The sequence below is a fragment of the Saccoglossus kowalevskii genome, chromosome 10, assembly GCF_978046115.1.
Source record: "Saccoglossus kowalevskii chromosome 10, keSacKowa6.1, whole genome shotgun sequence".
NCBI lineage: Eukaryota > Metazoa > Hemichordata > Enteropneusta > Harrimaniidae > Saccoglossus > Saccoglossus kowalevskii.
In genome coordinates this window covers 11,161,643-11,179,576 of record NC_140650.1, presented here as the reverse complement: position 1 = coordinate 11,179,576, position 17,934 = coordinate 11,161,643, and the positions used below count along the sequence as shown (strand labels likewise).

At 36.7% G+C, this 17,934-nt stretch overlaps 1 protein-coding gene across 1 annotated transcript in view; it reads right to left on the bottom strand.

Annotated features, from left to right (window-relative positions):
* LOC102808570 (uncharacterized) overlaps nt 1-17,934 on the bottom strand; it is a 35,638-nt gene continuing 17,704 nt past the window's right edge. Inside the window, exons 7-12 of the mRNA XM_085504235.1 lie at nt 8,346-9,202; nt 7,895-8,020; nt 6,021-6,156; nt 4,768-4,841; nt 4,506-4,577; nt 1-3,188 (exon numbers count right to left, since the gene is read on the bottom strand). Coding sequence (XP_085360361.1) covers nt 3,091-3,188; nt 4,506-4,577; nt 4,768-4,841; nt 6,021-6,156; nt 7,895-8,020; nt 8,346-9,202 — 1,363 coding nt within the window. The 3' untranslated portion in view covers nt 1-3,090. The remainder of the gene's footprint in view (nt 3,189-4,505; nt 4,578-4,767; nt 4,842-6,020; nt 6,157-7,894; nt 8,021-8,345; nt 9,203-17,934) is intronic.

The following is a 17,934-nucleotide window of genomic DNA, read 5'->3' as shown; positions in this document are numbered from 1 at the left end:
TGAAAATTCTGAAATAACTAATATGTCTTGTTTAATCCATTAAAAATATACACAACATTTACATTTTCCATATATTCCTTTTAATATAAATATGTATGACATCATAGGTCACAAACCAAACTGTATAGAAATAAAAATATCAATACAAACGTGTAAATGACAAAATAAAACTGGAAATATAAATCAATTTATATACAAAACATGGACATACACAGCAGTAGTAAATAAATATACCCTGCACTTACCAATATATATAGTAGATAATATTTGTTAGTAGTTGGACATTTCAAGTAATGACGATTTATCGAAATATTATCCACAATATACACAACAGATGGAAACATAAACACAAGATTATTTTTATATTTCATAATATATAAAGATTGCCATAAAAAAAACATGTGTGCAGTTGATGAATTTTTAACAAGTCGCTGAAATGACATGATGTAAATTTGGCACTAAATGAACTGCCCAGAATAATATTTAAAATAAAAATACATCCAGAAACATAATTATTATCTATTTATATACAACGGTATAATATATCAAAGAAACGGCAATACATACACCATAGTATTTTTTGTACAAATTTGTCACAAAAATCTGTCAATTGGATGTGAACAACATCTTTGTCACAAGTAAGCCACTGCAATCTAGAAATGAAATGCATCTAATACTGACTATGTGATTTCTGAATCAAAATTTCAGAAGTCGTATTAGATGCACAATTACATTTATACTGTATCATTAAAGATGAAATATGGATGAAAACATAATTTTTAATATTGTTGTTTGATAATCTATACTGTTGACTAAATCAAATTATGTTTCCATAAACTTTAAAGTTTATTTGCAACACACCTGACTGTATACATTAGATTCAAAATCTAAACCACTACTTGGCATGAACCGTGATTGCTCTACGTACCAACCAACCAGTACACATGAGTACAAATACTCTGATGTGATCTACAATCTAAACCACTACTTGGCATGAACAGTGATTGCTGTATGTACCAAACCAACCAGTACACATGAGTACAAATACTCTGATGTAATCTACAATCTAAACCACTACTTGGCATGAACAGTGATTGCTGTATGTACCAAACCAACCAGTACACATGAGTACAAATACGCTGATGTAAGCTACAATAACAGCGCTTTCAGTTCATGATAAATCCAATCTGTTTGTCAATATACAGTATCCAACAAAATAATGAAACTTGCATGTTTTCGTGCATAATTCATCTTTAAAATGTGCTTTTGTATGACCATAGAAACATTGATATCTACGTAAGCACATGCACAGAGCAAATAGGGTACACGCAGTGATAAGATAAGTTACATCACGGTTACTACTTCTAGTAACCGTGGTTACATGTGATCCAAGTTAAAGAGTCTTCGAATTAATTGAATGCTAATGAAGAATATATAAGGGGTGGACCATTAAAATCTCGCGGGGTGGCAGAAAAAAAAATGATGAATTCGCTGTAATTTTTTTATCTCTTTTGTGTGTCATAACAAAATAGGTGTGCAGATTTTTTTGTCTGTTATTTATTCTATGATTTTTTCTTGTTCAATTCTTTTTTCAATTCTCCCCTCAGAGTTTCTAATGGTCCACCCCTAAAATGTGTAAACATATTGGGTCACAATCTGTTCACATGACACATAAAATGTGTATTAATACAATGAATATTTACATAAAATTTGAACATACAACATGACATTTATATCCTGGATTAATATCAAATATCATAATTATCTAGAATACCGTAAAATATTAATCATGTAAAGAATACAACCATATACATTTATAAATATATATACAGAAATAAGATGTAAATAATGATATATTTTTAGTGGCACAGAGCAAGTGTAAAAACAGTTGGGGTACAACCCCTATTGCACATTATTGAATTTAAGGTGAATCTATATTTTCATTCTGGTGAAATTGACAGGAAGATTTTTTGCCAAGTTACTGAGATAGTAAATTTATGCAGTGTTTGCTGTGATTTTATCCAACTACATATTTTTGTTAAAACCCCACACAACAGTACAGGTGATAATCTCCCTATTGAGAAAGTGTAATTGAATTTGTGTAAAAGTTGAAATAACACAGTTAAGTATATTGTGTCTTGTGCACTGAAGTGTACCACAGTGTAAACCAGCCATAACACAGTTAGAGCATGGTGTCCTGTACTCTGAAGTGTACCACAGTGTAAACCAGTCATTTTGCATCCCATATATTGATATATCTACGACAAGTATAGAGCAGTATGCAAATACAATATAGTCTGCAACACTAATGTTGTTCATGGATTACTACAACCAAGGTCTGTTATAATATGCTTTCTAGCTACCTCATGCAAATGTGGTACAAGGTTTACAAACTGAACATCAAGGTACTTGGCAATAAGCTTGTATTGACCCTTGGCACTTGTACGGTCCGTTGCTAAGCAACGAACAGTTGTTCAAGATGGCAGCCATCAATATAGTTCTATTAGATTTCCTTGACCATTTACGTCTGTTTGTTTTAGAGAGTAAACAAGTACATTATTTGAGACACATGTACGTCATAATTCCAGCATCAGGTTTTGCTTCTTGTCATTTTCATGTGAGTTTGAAACCTGTGCCTTTGTTTTTACAATTTTATAGTGAAGTGTGTAACATACGGTTGAATTAGAAAATATTTTTTAGATTCAGAAAATGTTTTGTTGATCCTAATCCCATAATTAAGCATGTATTCGAAAGCATTATGTATTATTTGATAAAAGTTAAGTAATGTCATTTCATTGATTACTAGTCATACAGAAACAAAAATTTTCAAAAATGATGATAATTTTTGTTAATGCAAAAAAATGTCCCAGGAATGAGAAGCAAAAAACTCTTTTCAAATACGATTATAATTTCTGTTCATGCAAAAAAGATTTCCCTGGGATGAGAAGCATGAACATTTTTTGGCCTCTATCACTTATCACTATTATTTTATTTATATTTAAATCAGCAATAATAAGCAGATCAGGCTGTATAATTGTTTTCAAGATACCCTGCAGACGCTGCTACAAAGAAGTTCATCTGTTAGATCTGCTATCTGTCATCAATTGCTTGTTCCATTAAGACTGCTGGTCCATTTGTATTGCAGGAATGCAGGTCTTCAGAAGGGCGTCGTAATATATCACTATGAACTAAACATCAATCAAACTGTATAATTAGAATCAAAATATTGAAGTTTAATAACAATAAAATAATTAGTGACTGTTGTGTACCTAATGGCTGCTCATTTGTATAACCATTTCAAGGTTTGAACACGTGTGGGCGCACTGCAAGTGGGGTTGTTTTAGAATGACCATGCAAGGCGTAATATCTTGAATAATCTTACTTCGAAGAAAGTTCCACAATTCGTGAGTTCCCCTCAGAGCACGCATAACATGCAGTAATGCACGAATGGCAAAGCTTATTGAACTTGTAGAACATGCTGTTAAACTAAATGTGTGTCTCTTTGAAGTCTGACATTCATGGGATATTGAGTAAGCCCTGTCATACTTTGCAAAATCTTTATACGTATAGTTGAAATTTCAGTATCAGAGACTGAAAAATAATAATTATGTTTGCATGTCATATATTTATTTGCTATATATAAACTATATGTACTGTTCTCTGTAAATTTTCTACTGTAATAAAAACATCTCCGATATCTTCCGGTTTGTGTTCGCGGCTTTCGTCACTGCCGTTGAACATACAAATATAAACATAGCCATTCATGGGTTTAGTTATCATCATCAATTGCATGTCACCTGAGAATAAGTGTGGCAGACTAAACGAACAGTGAATGCGCCAAGTTTCAAAAAGAAATATTTTTTTTCTTATGTTGCTTCATGGAAAGTCAGGGGAAGTAAGGTTTGAAAGTATTGTACTGGAAGAACACTAGAAGCTTTGCAATATCAGTTAACCATTTTATATGCCTGTAGGTTCGAATCTGGAAATAATACGCTTCCCGCACGATACTAATCAGGTGCATACAATGTTGTATTAATTCAACCCCACTCCAAGCACCAAACACCGCTGTTATCTGGGTACTTTATTAAGCCTTCTCTGGGTGTTCTGGTAAAACCCGACAACTCGAAAGTCAGGAATTGTCTTTGCTACTAAAACAACCGTATCGTTGCGAGTGGATTGTACTTTGGGAATCCTATTTGTCACAGGTGTTGTTAATTTCACAGGCTTTACTATGAGCACACAAGTCATGATGTTATGACTATGATTCTTTTGAATGAATGTAGGTATGCATTAAAGGGTGGTGGTCATCGCACCGTTTCCCATTCGATATGGGACTCATACTCAAATGTTTGTGTGCAGCGTTCACACTTGTTTGTGAGCAGCATCCAAAATTGTTTGTGAGCAGCGTTCTCAAAAGTTTTTGAGCTGCGTCTCCCACTAGTTTGTGAGCAGCATCCTCGATTTTTCTTGAGCAGCGCCCTCATCCAAACCACACTCATACAGACCTTTTTTGTCTTCCTCAAGTGATACAGCTCTTCTGTCACGATTTTTCTTTTTCTTCTTTCTGTGAGATTTTTCTAAAATGAGAAGAAAATAGATAACCTAAAGATTCTGATTAAGAACTCATTCAATGAATACATTATTTGAATACTGATATTTTAACAATTATAAGATTATTTCATTGTTAAGAACACAAAGTACAAAAGTATGAGCAGTGTTCTCAAAAATATATCAAAAGTCATTCAAAACATAACAGGAGTGGACTACCGTGGATATGTAATGGGTCAATCAATTCTCTACTTGAATCCTTTTTCTTTGAGCTTTTGGAGACCAGACCATCGCTGTATGAATGGAACGAGTATGGCATATTAAAATTAATTATTCAATTTTCCTATCTTTATATGCATGATGCAAGGTTATCATTTTAAATATTTGAGTTAATGGTGACCGTGGTGGACAAAATAAAACACTCACACAGAAAACAAACTTTATAACTATACGAGTTTACTTTGCAATCATTTTGGAGTCCTGGGGAGTTCAACTCGAAGAAATATCTGGTAGCCATGTTTAAGAATGAGATTTAAAAAAAGCCATATTTGATTGGCAAATCAAGTCAAGACTTTGACTCAGACGTATTTTTATATGTCAACCATTGAGGAATTATACATGTATAACCAAGGATATACAAGGTAAGGGTATCATATTGGGATAGATGATGTAAATTGCAAATATCACAAAATCGTGAGACAAACGTAAAAATGCAAATTAGTGAGTACAGTGACCCCTCGCTAAGTCAACGCCTCAGTGAGTCAAGGTTTTGGTTAAGTCATTGGTTCTATTGTGTTTTGCCGGCAGTCTGAAGTAAAAGAACTAATGTTTCGTCGCATCATGTATTTAATTGGATGTTAAAGGGATGTAGGAGACAACTTAACACCTACTGTACTGAGATACAATGGTTGATGGCAGTCTGAATTGAGGTGTCGATGGGGGAATAAAGTCGCAACTTTATGTATTTTTCGGTCGTTCCCTTTGATGAAGCTCTATAAAACTTACTGCAATGAGTTGAATTCATGTGATCATGGATGCTGTGATGTTGTCCAATGAAGAAAACTTACTACTGTGTACATGTGCTTTTATACTTTAATAAGTGGCGGTTATTGCTTGGATCCCAACACTCGCAATCACCATATTTAAAAGAATTGGCCGCTTTCATCTCAGGTTGTTTTGCTAGTACTACTGTGTATTACATGTTTTTCAAATACAACGATAATCTTGCTCACTTGTTTTCATAAAACTAAACCTTTCGGTGTTTCTACATAAAATCTTTTTGTGTGTCTGCGATGCTAATAATCAAAACAAGTACAACTGATGTGAGTATAAAACTCATGTGGTATAGATTCTTCTTATAAATCCAAGATCACATTATATACCGGGTATACTTATTCGGAAATTCATAATCAAGACTAAATTCATCTTCAATGTAATTTGTCAACAGGTGGTTTTATAATATGTACACGTACCTCGCTGGTTGTAAAGATTTGGAACGTGGTCTATCACTACGTATTCTATCTTCTTCATCATCACTCCGATCTTCACTAGTACTTGTATTGTACATCATTGGCTTATACTTCTCAGTTGGTGGATAACTGGAGGAACCTATCAAAGAATATTATTCAGAAACAAGTCATTGTCAATGACACAGTCCCCGTCCCAAATTTTGTGATCTGACATATCAATTTGATGCTGATGAAGTCATTGAGATTAGATTGAAACCATTAATAGGAGAAGGATTTGTAAAATATATGATTTAGTGCTTTTACACAAGAATTGGACATTGGGCAGTCATATTGAATCAAATTACAAAAAACAAGTGGCGTATACAACAGATTGTTTATTTACACCAAAACACGTGTTCCGTGTAGTAGTAATATGGCCAAAAATAAAAACAGCCGTTATTTGGCCATCTTTGATCTGATTATGAAACACACTGATATGTATGATGTATGTGCCAAATACAAATGAAAATGGTACATAAATTGTGGAAATATAGTAGTAAGGCCAAAAAGTCAGATTGCTGTCAATCGGCCATCCTTGACCAGATTTTGAAACAAATTGTTATGGACATGCATCCTAACATGTATAAAGTACATGTATGTGCCAAATTTGAATGAAAACTGACAGAGCACTTCCAAGATACCGCATAAAAACAACAACAAGATGCCTGCCAGTCGACCATCTTTGATCCAATTGTGAAATAAATTGTACTGGACATGTAACCTAACATGTATAATCTATGTACCAAATTTGAATGAAAACTGACAAAGCATGTCCAAAATACAACATTTTCAAAAAACAAGATGGCTGCCAGTCGGCCATTTTGAATCGAATCGCTAAACCACTGCATGTGCATATGTCCCAGATAAAGTACTAGGCACATGCAAAGAATGAACGGAGATATGACTCCGGACGGACGCACAGACGCACGGACGGAGACCGAATTATAAGTCCCCGTTTTCGGACTTCGTCCGAACAGGGACTAATAAGCATTATTGTTTTGACTAAATTTAATCATGCTTGGTGCAGCCGAGATCAATGCACGGCATACTGTCTGAGTGCATACATTGAGGTATCCTCGTAATAACCTTATTATTATACATCTTTTTCTTCCAAAGATACATCATGAGAATGCCAAAATCCAAAATGTTTAGAACAGAATCAGCGAAACTCTTAGTGTGGAGTCCGGTCAAACTTTGGTGGCGGCCATGTCTGTTTTTATCATTAGAGGAAGCTTAAGTGCGTAATCATTCCATATTTGGAATTCAGATTTCCTAATATGGTAGGATGAAAATATCTCATAAAATACTGCAAAATTACGGCACGCTGTATTTTTATGGCATTACAGTGACAGATATATAATAATGATTAATATGATAACCAAGTTTGAGGATGATCGAATAAGAATTACTTGAGTTATCGTACCCACAAGAAACAGATTTAACAACAGGGACGACAACAAGACATTTTCCCTCAGACACCTTTCCTTCATTAATATTGCAGACAAGGCAAAAAATAAACAATTTAAGTCAGTCAACACGAATACAAATTATTACTGTGAGTAACTTTACTTACACTGAAACGCAAACGCCAAAATAGTATAAAATAATAAATTTAATTTAAAATATAATTCATAAACTACTGTACTCGAACGTGTTAGCACCCAGGGTCCTCAACTCATAAAATCGGGATTTTTTAGGGGTGGGCGTTTACCTGAGCGCCCCCCCCTCGTATATGCAAACCATAGGTAAACTATTTTCACTGTACTTTTATTGTTACTTATTTACCCTCTCTATCATCAAAAATGGATTCCAAGCAAAAATAAGTATACTACACTCACTTATCTTTGGTCTAACTATTCTTAACGGTGCCAACTTAGGACTATTGTGTGGTGTGGCACCTTGGCTCAATGATCCTGTGGCATGTGTGTGGTTTGGAGTCAAAGTCTGGATCGAATTGAGGATACCTGCAAAACAAAGAAATATCAATGTCTCATGAAAAGCAGTATTTATGGATTATGTTACAGTCCCAAGATAGTCTATAGAGGGACTGGCTATCAAACAAATATGTAATACTTTGAAAGAGATAAAAGCTAGCTAAAACTTTTCTTTTAAAATGACATTTAAAGCGTTGATACAGTTGACATAAGTATGAATTGTGCGTAAACAAAATGCATTATGTCACATGACATTGAAAATGATTTGGTATGACGACTATGGCATTTTACAACATGCATGCCAACCGCTGCTTAGGTTAACAAGTCCACACAACACATTGTAAATATATCCAACCTTTATCCTTCCTTTGTGCTGCTAATATTTGCTGTGAACTGGTTTCAACATGTGCAGCCAACTCGGCTGATCTCTTTGAGATAGGTCTTAAAAGACTTGTTCCAGGTAAATGTAAGTTAATACCGCTGTTATCGGCAGTTGGGTCACTATGTCCTCGTCTCATAGCAACCGGTGAAGGCAATGGAGAGTATTTTTGAAATGTCGTTGATTTGAATTTTTGTTCTGACAGGGACAAATTTCGTGAAAGATCATCCCCAACCAAATCTACTTGTTTATTGGAGTTTTTAGTTCTTGACATAGCCTGAGGTATTGGGGACAGCACTTTCAGTGCACGCTGTTCAACAGGAGACCAGGTAGCAACTTGTTTCTGTCGAAGCAATGGCGGATTTCTTGGCACATCTTGAACATCAGTACTTTTATTTGGGGTCAGCAGGTTTGTTTTCAAACGGTGATTTTCATGCCCTGCTTTTTTATTTTTAGTGATTCCATCAGATGGACTCACTCCCACTGCATCAATAGATTCAGTGTTTATGTGAAGTTGCTCAGAGTCGGTAGTTTTCACTTTCTCTTTTTTGCTTGTAAATAGATTACTTAAGAATCCAAATCTTCCTTTTTTTGCAGTTGTAGAACTAGAATCTGCATTATTTTGGTGATTCTCTTTAATATTTGGTTTCATTGTGCCATACTTTGCGCCATGTGTTAGCAATAATTTAATAACATCTCGATGTCCTGATTGTTCAGCATAGTCCAAGGGAGTTCCTCCAACACAGTCCGTTGGCGATGGATCCACTTTTAATTTCAGTAAAATCTCAACACACGCACACTGTCCTGTTGCAGCAGCCCAATGTAATGGAGTCCTAGAAAGACAACATAGTTAAACTTTGGTAACGTTGCCCTTTGTTATATAATATAATTTCCTTTATCATAGTTTGTTTCAATATAAATATGCATTGTTATAATTAATTTTGAATTCAAACAAGTTTTAGGATTGAAACAGCAGTAGAAAAGCAGTCTACCCAAAAGTCCTTGATTGATGTAAATATCTTACAAAAACATTGGTGCCCAATTTGTTTTATTTTATGGGACATAATTTCCAGTTGGTGAAAGGGATAACAAATCGTAGTTGTATGCATTGTTTTTTTCATTCATAGCACATATTGGGGACAGAATATCTCTTAACAAGGGAATTAATATTCACTGTCTGTGAGGGGGGATAATTCACATCACATATTGGGAGGAGGAAATCTGTTCTGGAGGGAGATATAATTCATATTATAATAACTACACATAATGGGGACATAAAATTAGCATATCTCTGTGTGAGGGGTATAATTCAGGCACATAATGGGGACATAAAATAAGCATATCTCTGTGTGAGGGGTATAATTCAGGCACATAATGGGGACATAAAATTAGCATATCTCTGTGTGAGGGGTATAATTCAGGCACATAATGGGGACATAAAATTAGCATATATCTGTGTGAGGAGGTATAATTCAGGCACATAATGGGGACATAAAATTAGCATATCTCTGTGAGGGGATATAATTCAGGCACATAATGGGGACATAAAATTAGCATATATCTGTGTGAGGGGGTATAATTCAGGCACATAATGGGTACATAAAATTAGCATATCTCTGTGTGAGGGGTATAATTCAGGCACATATTGGGGACATAAAATTAGCATATCTCTGTGTGAGGGGTATAATTCAGGCACATAATGGGGACATAAAATTAGCATATCTCTGTGTGAGGGAGTATAATTCAGGCACATAATGGGGACATAAAATTAGCATATCTGTGTGTGAGGGGGTATAATTAAGGCACTTATTGGGGACATAAAATTAGCATATCTCTGTGTGAGGAGGTATAATTCAGGAACATAATGGGGACATAAAATTAGCATATCTCTGTGTGTGGGGGTATAATTCAGGCACATAATGGGGACATGAAATTAGCATATCTCTGTGTGAGGAGGTATAATTCAGGCACATAATGGGGACATAAAATTAGCATATCTCTGTGTGAGGAGGTATAATTCAGGCACATATTGGGGACATAAAATTAGCATATCTCTGTGTGAGGGGGTATAATTCAGGCACATTTTGGGGACATAAAATTAGCATATCTCTGTGTGAGGGGTATAATTCAGGCACATATTGGGGACATAAAATTAGCATATCTCTGTGTGAGGAGGTATAATTCAGGCACATAATGGGGACATAAAATTAGCATATCTGTGTGTGAGGGGGTATAATTCAGGCACATAATGGGGACATAAAAATAGCATATCTCTGTGTGAGGAGCTATAATTCAGGCACATATTGGGGACATAAAATTAGAATATCTCTGTGTGAGGGGGTATAATTCAGGCACATATTGGGGACATAAAATTAGAATATCTCTGTGTGAGGGGGTATAATTCAGACACATTTTGGGGACATAAAATTAGCATATCTCTGTGTGAGGAGCTATAATTCAGGCACATAATGGGGACATAAAATTAGCATATCTCTGTGTGAGGGGTATAATTCAGGCACATATTGGGGACATAAAATTAGCATATCTCTGTGTGAGGAGGTATAATTCAGGCACATAATGGGGACATAAAATTAGCATATCTGTGTGAGGGGGCAAAATTCAGGCACATAATGGGGACATAAAATTAGCATATCTCTGTGTGAGGAGCTATAATTCAGGCACATATTGGGGACATAAAATTAGCATATCTCTGTGTGAGGAGGTATAATTCAGGCACATAATGAGGACATAAAATTAGCATATCTCTGTGTGAGGGGGTATAATTCAGACACATTTTGGGGACATAAAATTAGCATATCTCTGTGTGAGGAGCTATAATTCAGGCACATAATGGGGACATAAAATTAGCATATCTCTGTGTGAGGGGGTATAATTCAGGCACATTTTGGGGACATAAAATTAGCATATCTCTGTGTGAGGGGGTATAATTCAGGCACATATTGGGGACATAAAATTAGCATATCTCTGTATGAGGGGGTATAATTCAGGCACATATTGGGGACATAAAATTAGCATATCTCTGTGTGAGGGGGTATAATTCAGGCACATAATGGGGACATAAAATTAGCATATCTCTGTGTGAGGGGGTATAATTCAGGCACATATTGGGGACATAAAATTAGCATATCTCTGTGTGAGGGGGTATAATTCAGGCACATAATGGGGACATAAAATTAGCATATCTCTGTATGAGGAGGTATAATTCAGGCACATATTGGGGACATAAAATTAGCATATCTCTGTGTGAGGGGGTATAATTCAGGCACATAATGGGGACATAAAATTAGCATATCTCTGTATGAGGAGGTATAATTCAGGCACATATTGGGGACATAAAATTAGCATATCTCTGTGTGAGGGGGTATAATTCAGGCACATATTGGGGACATAAAATTAGCATATCTCTGTATGAGGAGGTATAATTCAGGCACATATTGGGGACATAAAATTAGCATATCTCTGTGTGAGGGGGTATAATTCAGGCACATAATGGGGACATAAAATTAGCATATCTCTGTGTGAGGGGGTATAATTCAGGCACATATTGGGGACATAAAATTAGCATATCTCTGTGTGAGGGGGTATAATTCAGGCACATAATGAGGACATAAAATTAGCATATCTCTGTGTGAGGGGGTATAATTCAGGCACATAATGAGGACATAAAATTAGCATATCTCTGTGTGAGGAGGTATAATTCAGGCACATAATGGGGACATAAAATTATCATATCTCTGTGTGAGGGGGTATAATTCAGGCACATAATGAGGACATAAAATTAGCATATCTCTGTGTGAGGAGGTATAATTCAGGCACATAATGGGGACATAAAATTATCATATCTCTGTGTGAGGAGGTATAATTCAGGCACATATTGGGGACATACAATTAGCATATCTCTGTGTGAGGGGGTATAATTCAGGCACATAATGGGGACATAAAATTATCATATCTCTGTGTGAGGAGGTATAATTCAGGCACATATTGGGGACATAAAATTAGCATATCTCTGTGTGAGGGGGTATAATTCAGGCACATAATGGGGACATAAAATTAGCATATCTCTGTGTGTGGGGGTATAATTCAGGCACATATTGGGGACATAAAATTAGCATATCTCTGTGTGAGGGGGTATAATTCAGGCACATAATGGGGACATAAAATTATCATATCTCTGTGTGAGGAGGTATAATTCAGGCACATATTGGGGACATAAAATTAGCATATCTCTGTGTGAGGGGGTATAATTCAGGCACATATTGGGGACATAAAATTAGCATATCTCTGTGTGAGGGGGTATAATTCAGGTACATAATGGGGACATAAAATTAGCATATCTCTGTGTGAGGGGGTATAATTCAGGCACATATTGGCGACATAAAATTAGCATATCTCTGTGTGAGGGGGTATAATTCAGGCACATAATGGGGACAAAAAATTAGCATATCTCTGTGTGAGGGGGTATAATTCAGGCACATATTGGGGACATAAAATTAGCATATCTCTGTGTGAGGAGGTATAATTCAGACACATATTGGGGACATAAAATTAGCATATCTCTGTGTGAGGGGGTATAATTCAGGCACATAATGGGGACATAAAATTAGCATATCTCTGTGTGAGGGGGTATAATTCAGGCACATATTGGGGACATGACATTAGCATATCTCTGTGTGAGGGGGTATAATTCAGGCACATAATGGGGACATAAAATTAGCATATCTCTGTGTGAGGGGGTATAATTCAGGCACATAATGGGGACATAAAATTAGCATATCTCTGTGTGAGGGGGTATAATTCAGGCACATAATGGGGACATAAAATTAGCATATCTGTGTGTGAGGGGGTATAATTCAGGCACATAATGGGGACATGACATTAGCATATCTCTGTGTGAGGAGGTATAATTCAGGCACATAATGGGGACATAAAATTAGCATATCTCTGTGTGAGGAGGTATAATTCAGGCACATAATGGGGACATAAAATTAGCATATCTGTGTGTGAGGGGGTATAATTCAGGCACATAATGGGGACATAAAATTAGCATATCTCTGTGTGAGGGGGTATAATTCAGGCACATAATGGGGACATGACATTAGCATATCTCTGTGTGAGGGGGTATAATTCAGACACATATTGGGGACATGACATTAGCATATCTCTGTGTGAGGGGGTATAATTCAGGCACATAATGGGGACATACAATTAGCATATCTCTGTGTGAGGAGGTATAATTCAGGCACATAATGGGGACATAAAATTAGCATATCCCCATGTGAGGGGGTATAATTCAGGCACATAATGGAGACATAAAATTAGCATATCTCTGTGTGAGGAGGTATAATTCAGGCACATAATGGAGACATAAAATTAGCATATCTCTGTGTGAGGAGGTATAATTCAGGCACATAATGGAGACATAAAATTAGCATATCTCTGTGTGAGGGGGTATAATTCAGGCACATAATGGGGACATGACATTAGCATATCCCCATGTGAGGGGGTATAATTCAGGCACATAATGGGTACATGACATTAGCATATCTCTGTGTGAGGGGGTATAATTCAGGCACATAATGGGGACATGACATTAGCATATCTCTGTGTGAGGGGGTATAATTCAGGCACATAATGGGGACATAAAATTAGCATATCTCTGTGTGAGGGGTATAATTCAGGCACATATTGGGGACATAAAATTAGCATATCTCTGTGTGAGGAGGTATAATTCAGGCACATAATGGGGACATGACATTAGCATATCTCTGTGTGAGGGGGTATAATTCAGACACATATTGGGGACATGACATTAGCATATCTCTGTGTGAGGAGGTATAATTCAGGCACATAATGGGGACATAAAATTAGCATATCCCCATGTGAGGGGGTATAATTCAGGCACATAATGGGGACATAAAATTAGCATATCTCTGTGTGAGGGGGTATAATTCAGACACATATTGGGGACATGACATTAGCATATCTCTGTGTGAGGAGGTATAATTCAGGCACATAATGGGGACATAAAATTAGCATATCTCTGTGTGAGGAGGTATAATTCAGGCACATAATGGGGACATAAAATTAGCATATCTGTGTGTGAGGGGGTATAATTCAGGCACATAATGGGGACATAAAATTAGCATATCTCTGTGTGAGGGGGTATAATTCAGGCACATAATGGGGACATGACATTAGCATATCTCTGTGTGAGGGGGTATAATTCAGGCACATAATGGGGACATACAATTAGCATATCTCTGTGTGAGGAGGTATAATTCAGGCACATAATGGGGACATAAAATTAGCATATCCCCATGTGAGGGGGTATAATTCAGGCACATAATGGAGACATAAAATTAGCATATCTCTGTGTGAGGAGGTATAATTCAGGCACATAATGGAGACATAAAATTAGCATATCTCTGTGTGAGGAGATATAATTCAGGCACATAATGGAGACATAAAATTAGCATATCTCTGTGTGAGGAGGTATAATTCAGGCACATAATGGGGACATAAAATTAGCATATCCCCATGTGAGGGTAGTATAATTCAGGCACATAATGGGGACATGACATTAGCATATCTCTGTGTGAGGGGGTATAATTCAGACACATAATGAGGACATGACATTAGCATATCTCTGTGTGAGGGGGTATAATTCAGGCACATATTGGGGACATGACATTAGCATATCTCTATATGAGGGGGTATAATTCAGGCACTTATTGGGACATAAAATTAGCATATCTCTGTGTGAGGAGGTATAATTCAGGCACATAATGGGGACATAAAATTAGCATATCTCTGTGTGAGGGGGTATAATTCAGGCACATATTGGGGACATAAAATTAGCATATCTCTGTGTGAGGGGGTATAATTCAGGCACATATTGGGGACATAAAATTAGCATATCTCTGTGTGAGGGGTATAATTCAGACACATATTGGGGACATGACATTAGCATATCTCTGTGTGAGGAGGTATAATTCAGGCACATAATGGGGACATAAAATTAGCATATCTCTGTGTGAGGAGGTATAATTCAGGCACATAATGGGGACATAAAATTAGCATATCTGTGTGTGAGGGGGTATAATTCAGGCACATAATGGGGACATAAAATTAGCATATCTGTGTGTGAGGGGTATAATTCAGACACATATTGGGGACATGACATTAGCATATCTCTGTGTGAGGAGGTATAATTCAGGCACATAATGGGGACATAAAATTAGCATATCTCTGTGTGAGGAGGTATAATTCAGGCACATAATGGGGACATAAAATTAGCATATCTCTGTGTGAGGAGGTATAATTCAGGCACATAATGGGGACATAAAATTAGCATATCTGTGTGTGAGGGGGTATAATTCAGGCACATAATGGGGACATAAAATTAGCATATCTCTGTGTGAGGGGGTATAATTCAGGCACATAATGGGGACATGACATTAGCATATCTCTGTGTGAGGGGGTATAATTCAGGCACATAATGGGGACATACAATTAGCATATCTCTGTGTGAGGAGGTATAATTCAGGCACATAATGGGGACATAAAATTAGCATATCCCCATGTGAGGGGGTATAATTCAGGCACATAATGGAGACATAAAATTAGCATATCTCTGTGTGAGGAGGTATAATTCAGGCACATAATGGAGACATAAAATTAGCATATCTCTGTGTGAGGAGATATAATTCAGGCACATAATGGAGACATAAAATTAGCATATCTCTGTGTGAGGAGGTATAATTCAGGCACATAATGGGGACATAAAATTAGCATATCCCCATGTGAGGGGGTATAATTCAGGCACATAATGGGGACATGACATTAGCATATCTCTGTGTGAGGGGGTATAATTCAGACACATAATGAGGACATTACATTAGCATATCTCTGTGTGAGGGGGTATAATTCAGGCACATATTGGGGACATGACATTAGCATATCTCTATATGAGGGGGTATAATTCAGGCACTTATTGGGACATAAAATTAGCATATCTCTGTGTGAGGGGGTATAATTCAGGCACATATTGGGGACATAAAATTAGCATATCTCTGTGTGAGGGGTATAATTCAGACACATATTGGGACATAAAATTAGCATATCTCTGTGTGAGGGGGTATAATTCAGGCACATATTGGGGACATAAAATTAGCATATCTCTGTGTGAGGGGGTATAATTCAGACACATAATGGGGACATAAAATTAGCATATCTCTGTGTGAGGAGGTATAATTCAGGCACATATTGGGGACATAAAATTAACATATCTCTGTGTGAGGAGGTATAATTCAGGCACATAATGGGAACATAAAATTAGCATATCTCTGTGTGAGGGGGTATAATTCAGGTACATAATGGGGACATAAAATTAGCATATCTGTGTGTGAGGAGGTATAATTCAGGCACATAATGGGAACATAAAATTAGCATATCTCTGTGTGAGGGAGTATCATTCAGACACATTGGGGACATAAAATTAGCATATCTCTGTGTGAGAGGGTATAATTCAGGCACACATTGGGGACATAAAATTAGCATATCTCTGTGTGAGAGAGGGTATAATTCAGGCACATATTGGGGACATGACATTAGCATATCTCTGTGTGAGGGGGTATAATTCAGGCACATAATGGGGACATAAAATTAACATATCTGTGTGTGAGGGGGTATAATTCAGGTACATAATGGGGACATAAAATTAGCATATCTGTGTGTGAGGAGGTATAATTCAGGCACATAATGGGAACATAAAATTAGCATATCTCTGTGTGAGGGAGTATCATTCAGACACATTGGGGACATAAAATTAGCATATCTCTGTGTGAGGAGGTATAATTCAGGTACATAATGGGGACATAAGATTAGCATATCTCTGTGTGAGGGGGTATAATTCAGGCACATATTGGGGACATGACATTAGCATATCTCTGTGTGAGGGGGTATAATTCAGGCACATAATGGGGACATAAAATTAACATATCTGTGTGTGAGGGGGTATAATTCAGGCACATAATGGGGACATAAAATTAGCATATCTCTGTGTGAGGGGGTATAATTCAGGCACATATTGGGGACATGACATTAGCATATCTCTGTGTGAGGGGGTATAATTCAGGCACATAATGGGGACATGAAATTAGCATATCTCTGTGTGAGGGGGTATAATTCAGGTACATAATGGGGACATGAAATTAGCATATCTCTGTGTGAGGGGGTATAATTCAGGCACATAATGGGGACATAAAATTAGCATATCTCTGTGTGAGGGGCTATAATTCAGGTACATAATGGGGACATAAAATTAGCATATCTCTGTGTGAGGGGTATAATTCAGGCACATAATGGGGGTAGCATATCTGCATGCAAGAGAGTATAATTATTGAAGGCTGAATAACTATTTGAAGGAGGTGGTTAATTCAGGGCACAAATCGAGAGCAGAATAAATTTTTATGTTGCTCTCTACTAAAAGCAATCAACATGTCTGGACTACAGTGTGAATGACATTATGGTATACTTTTTG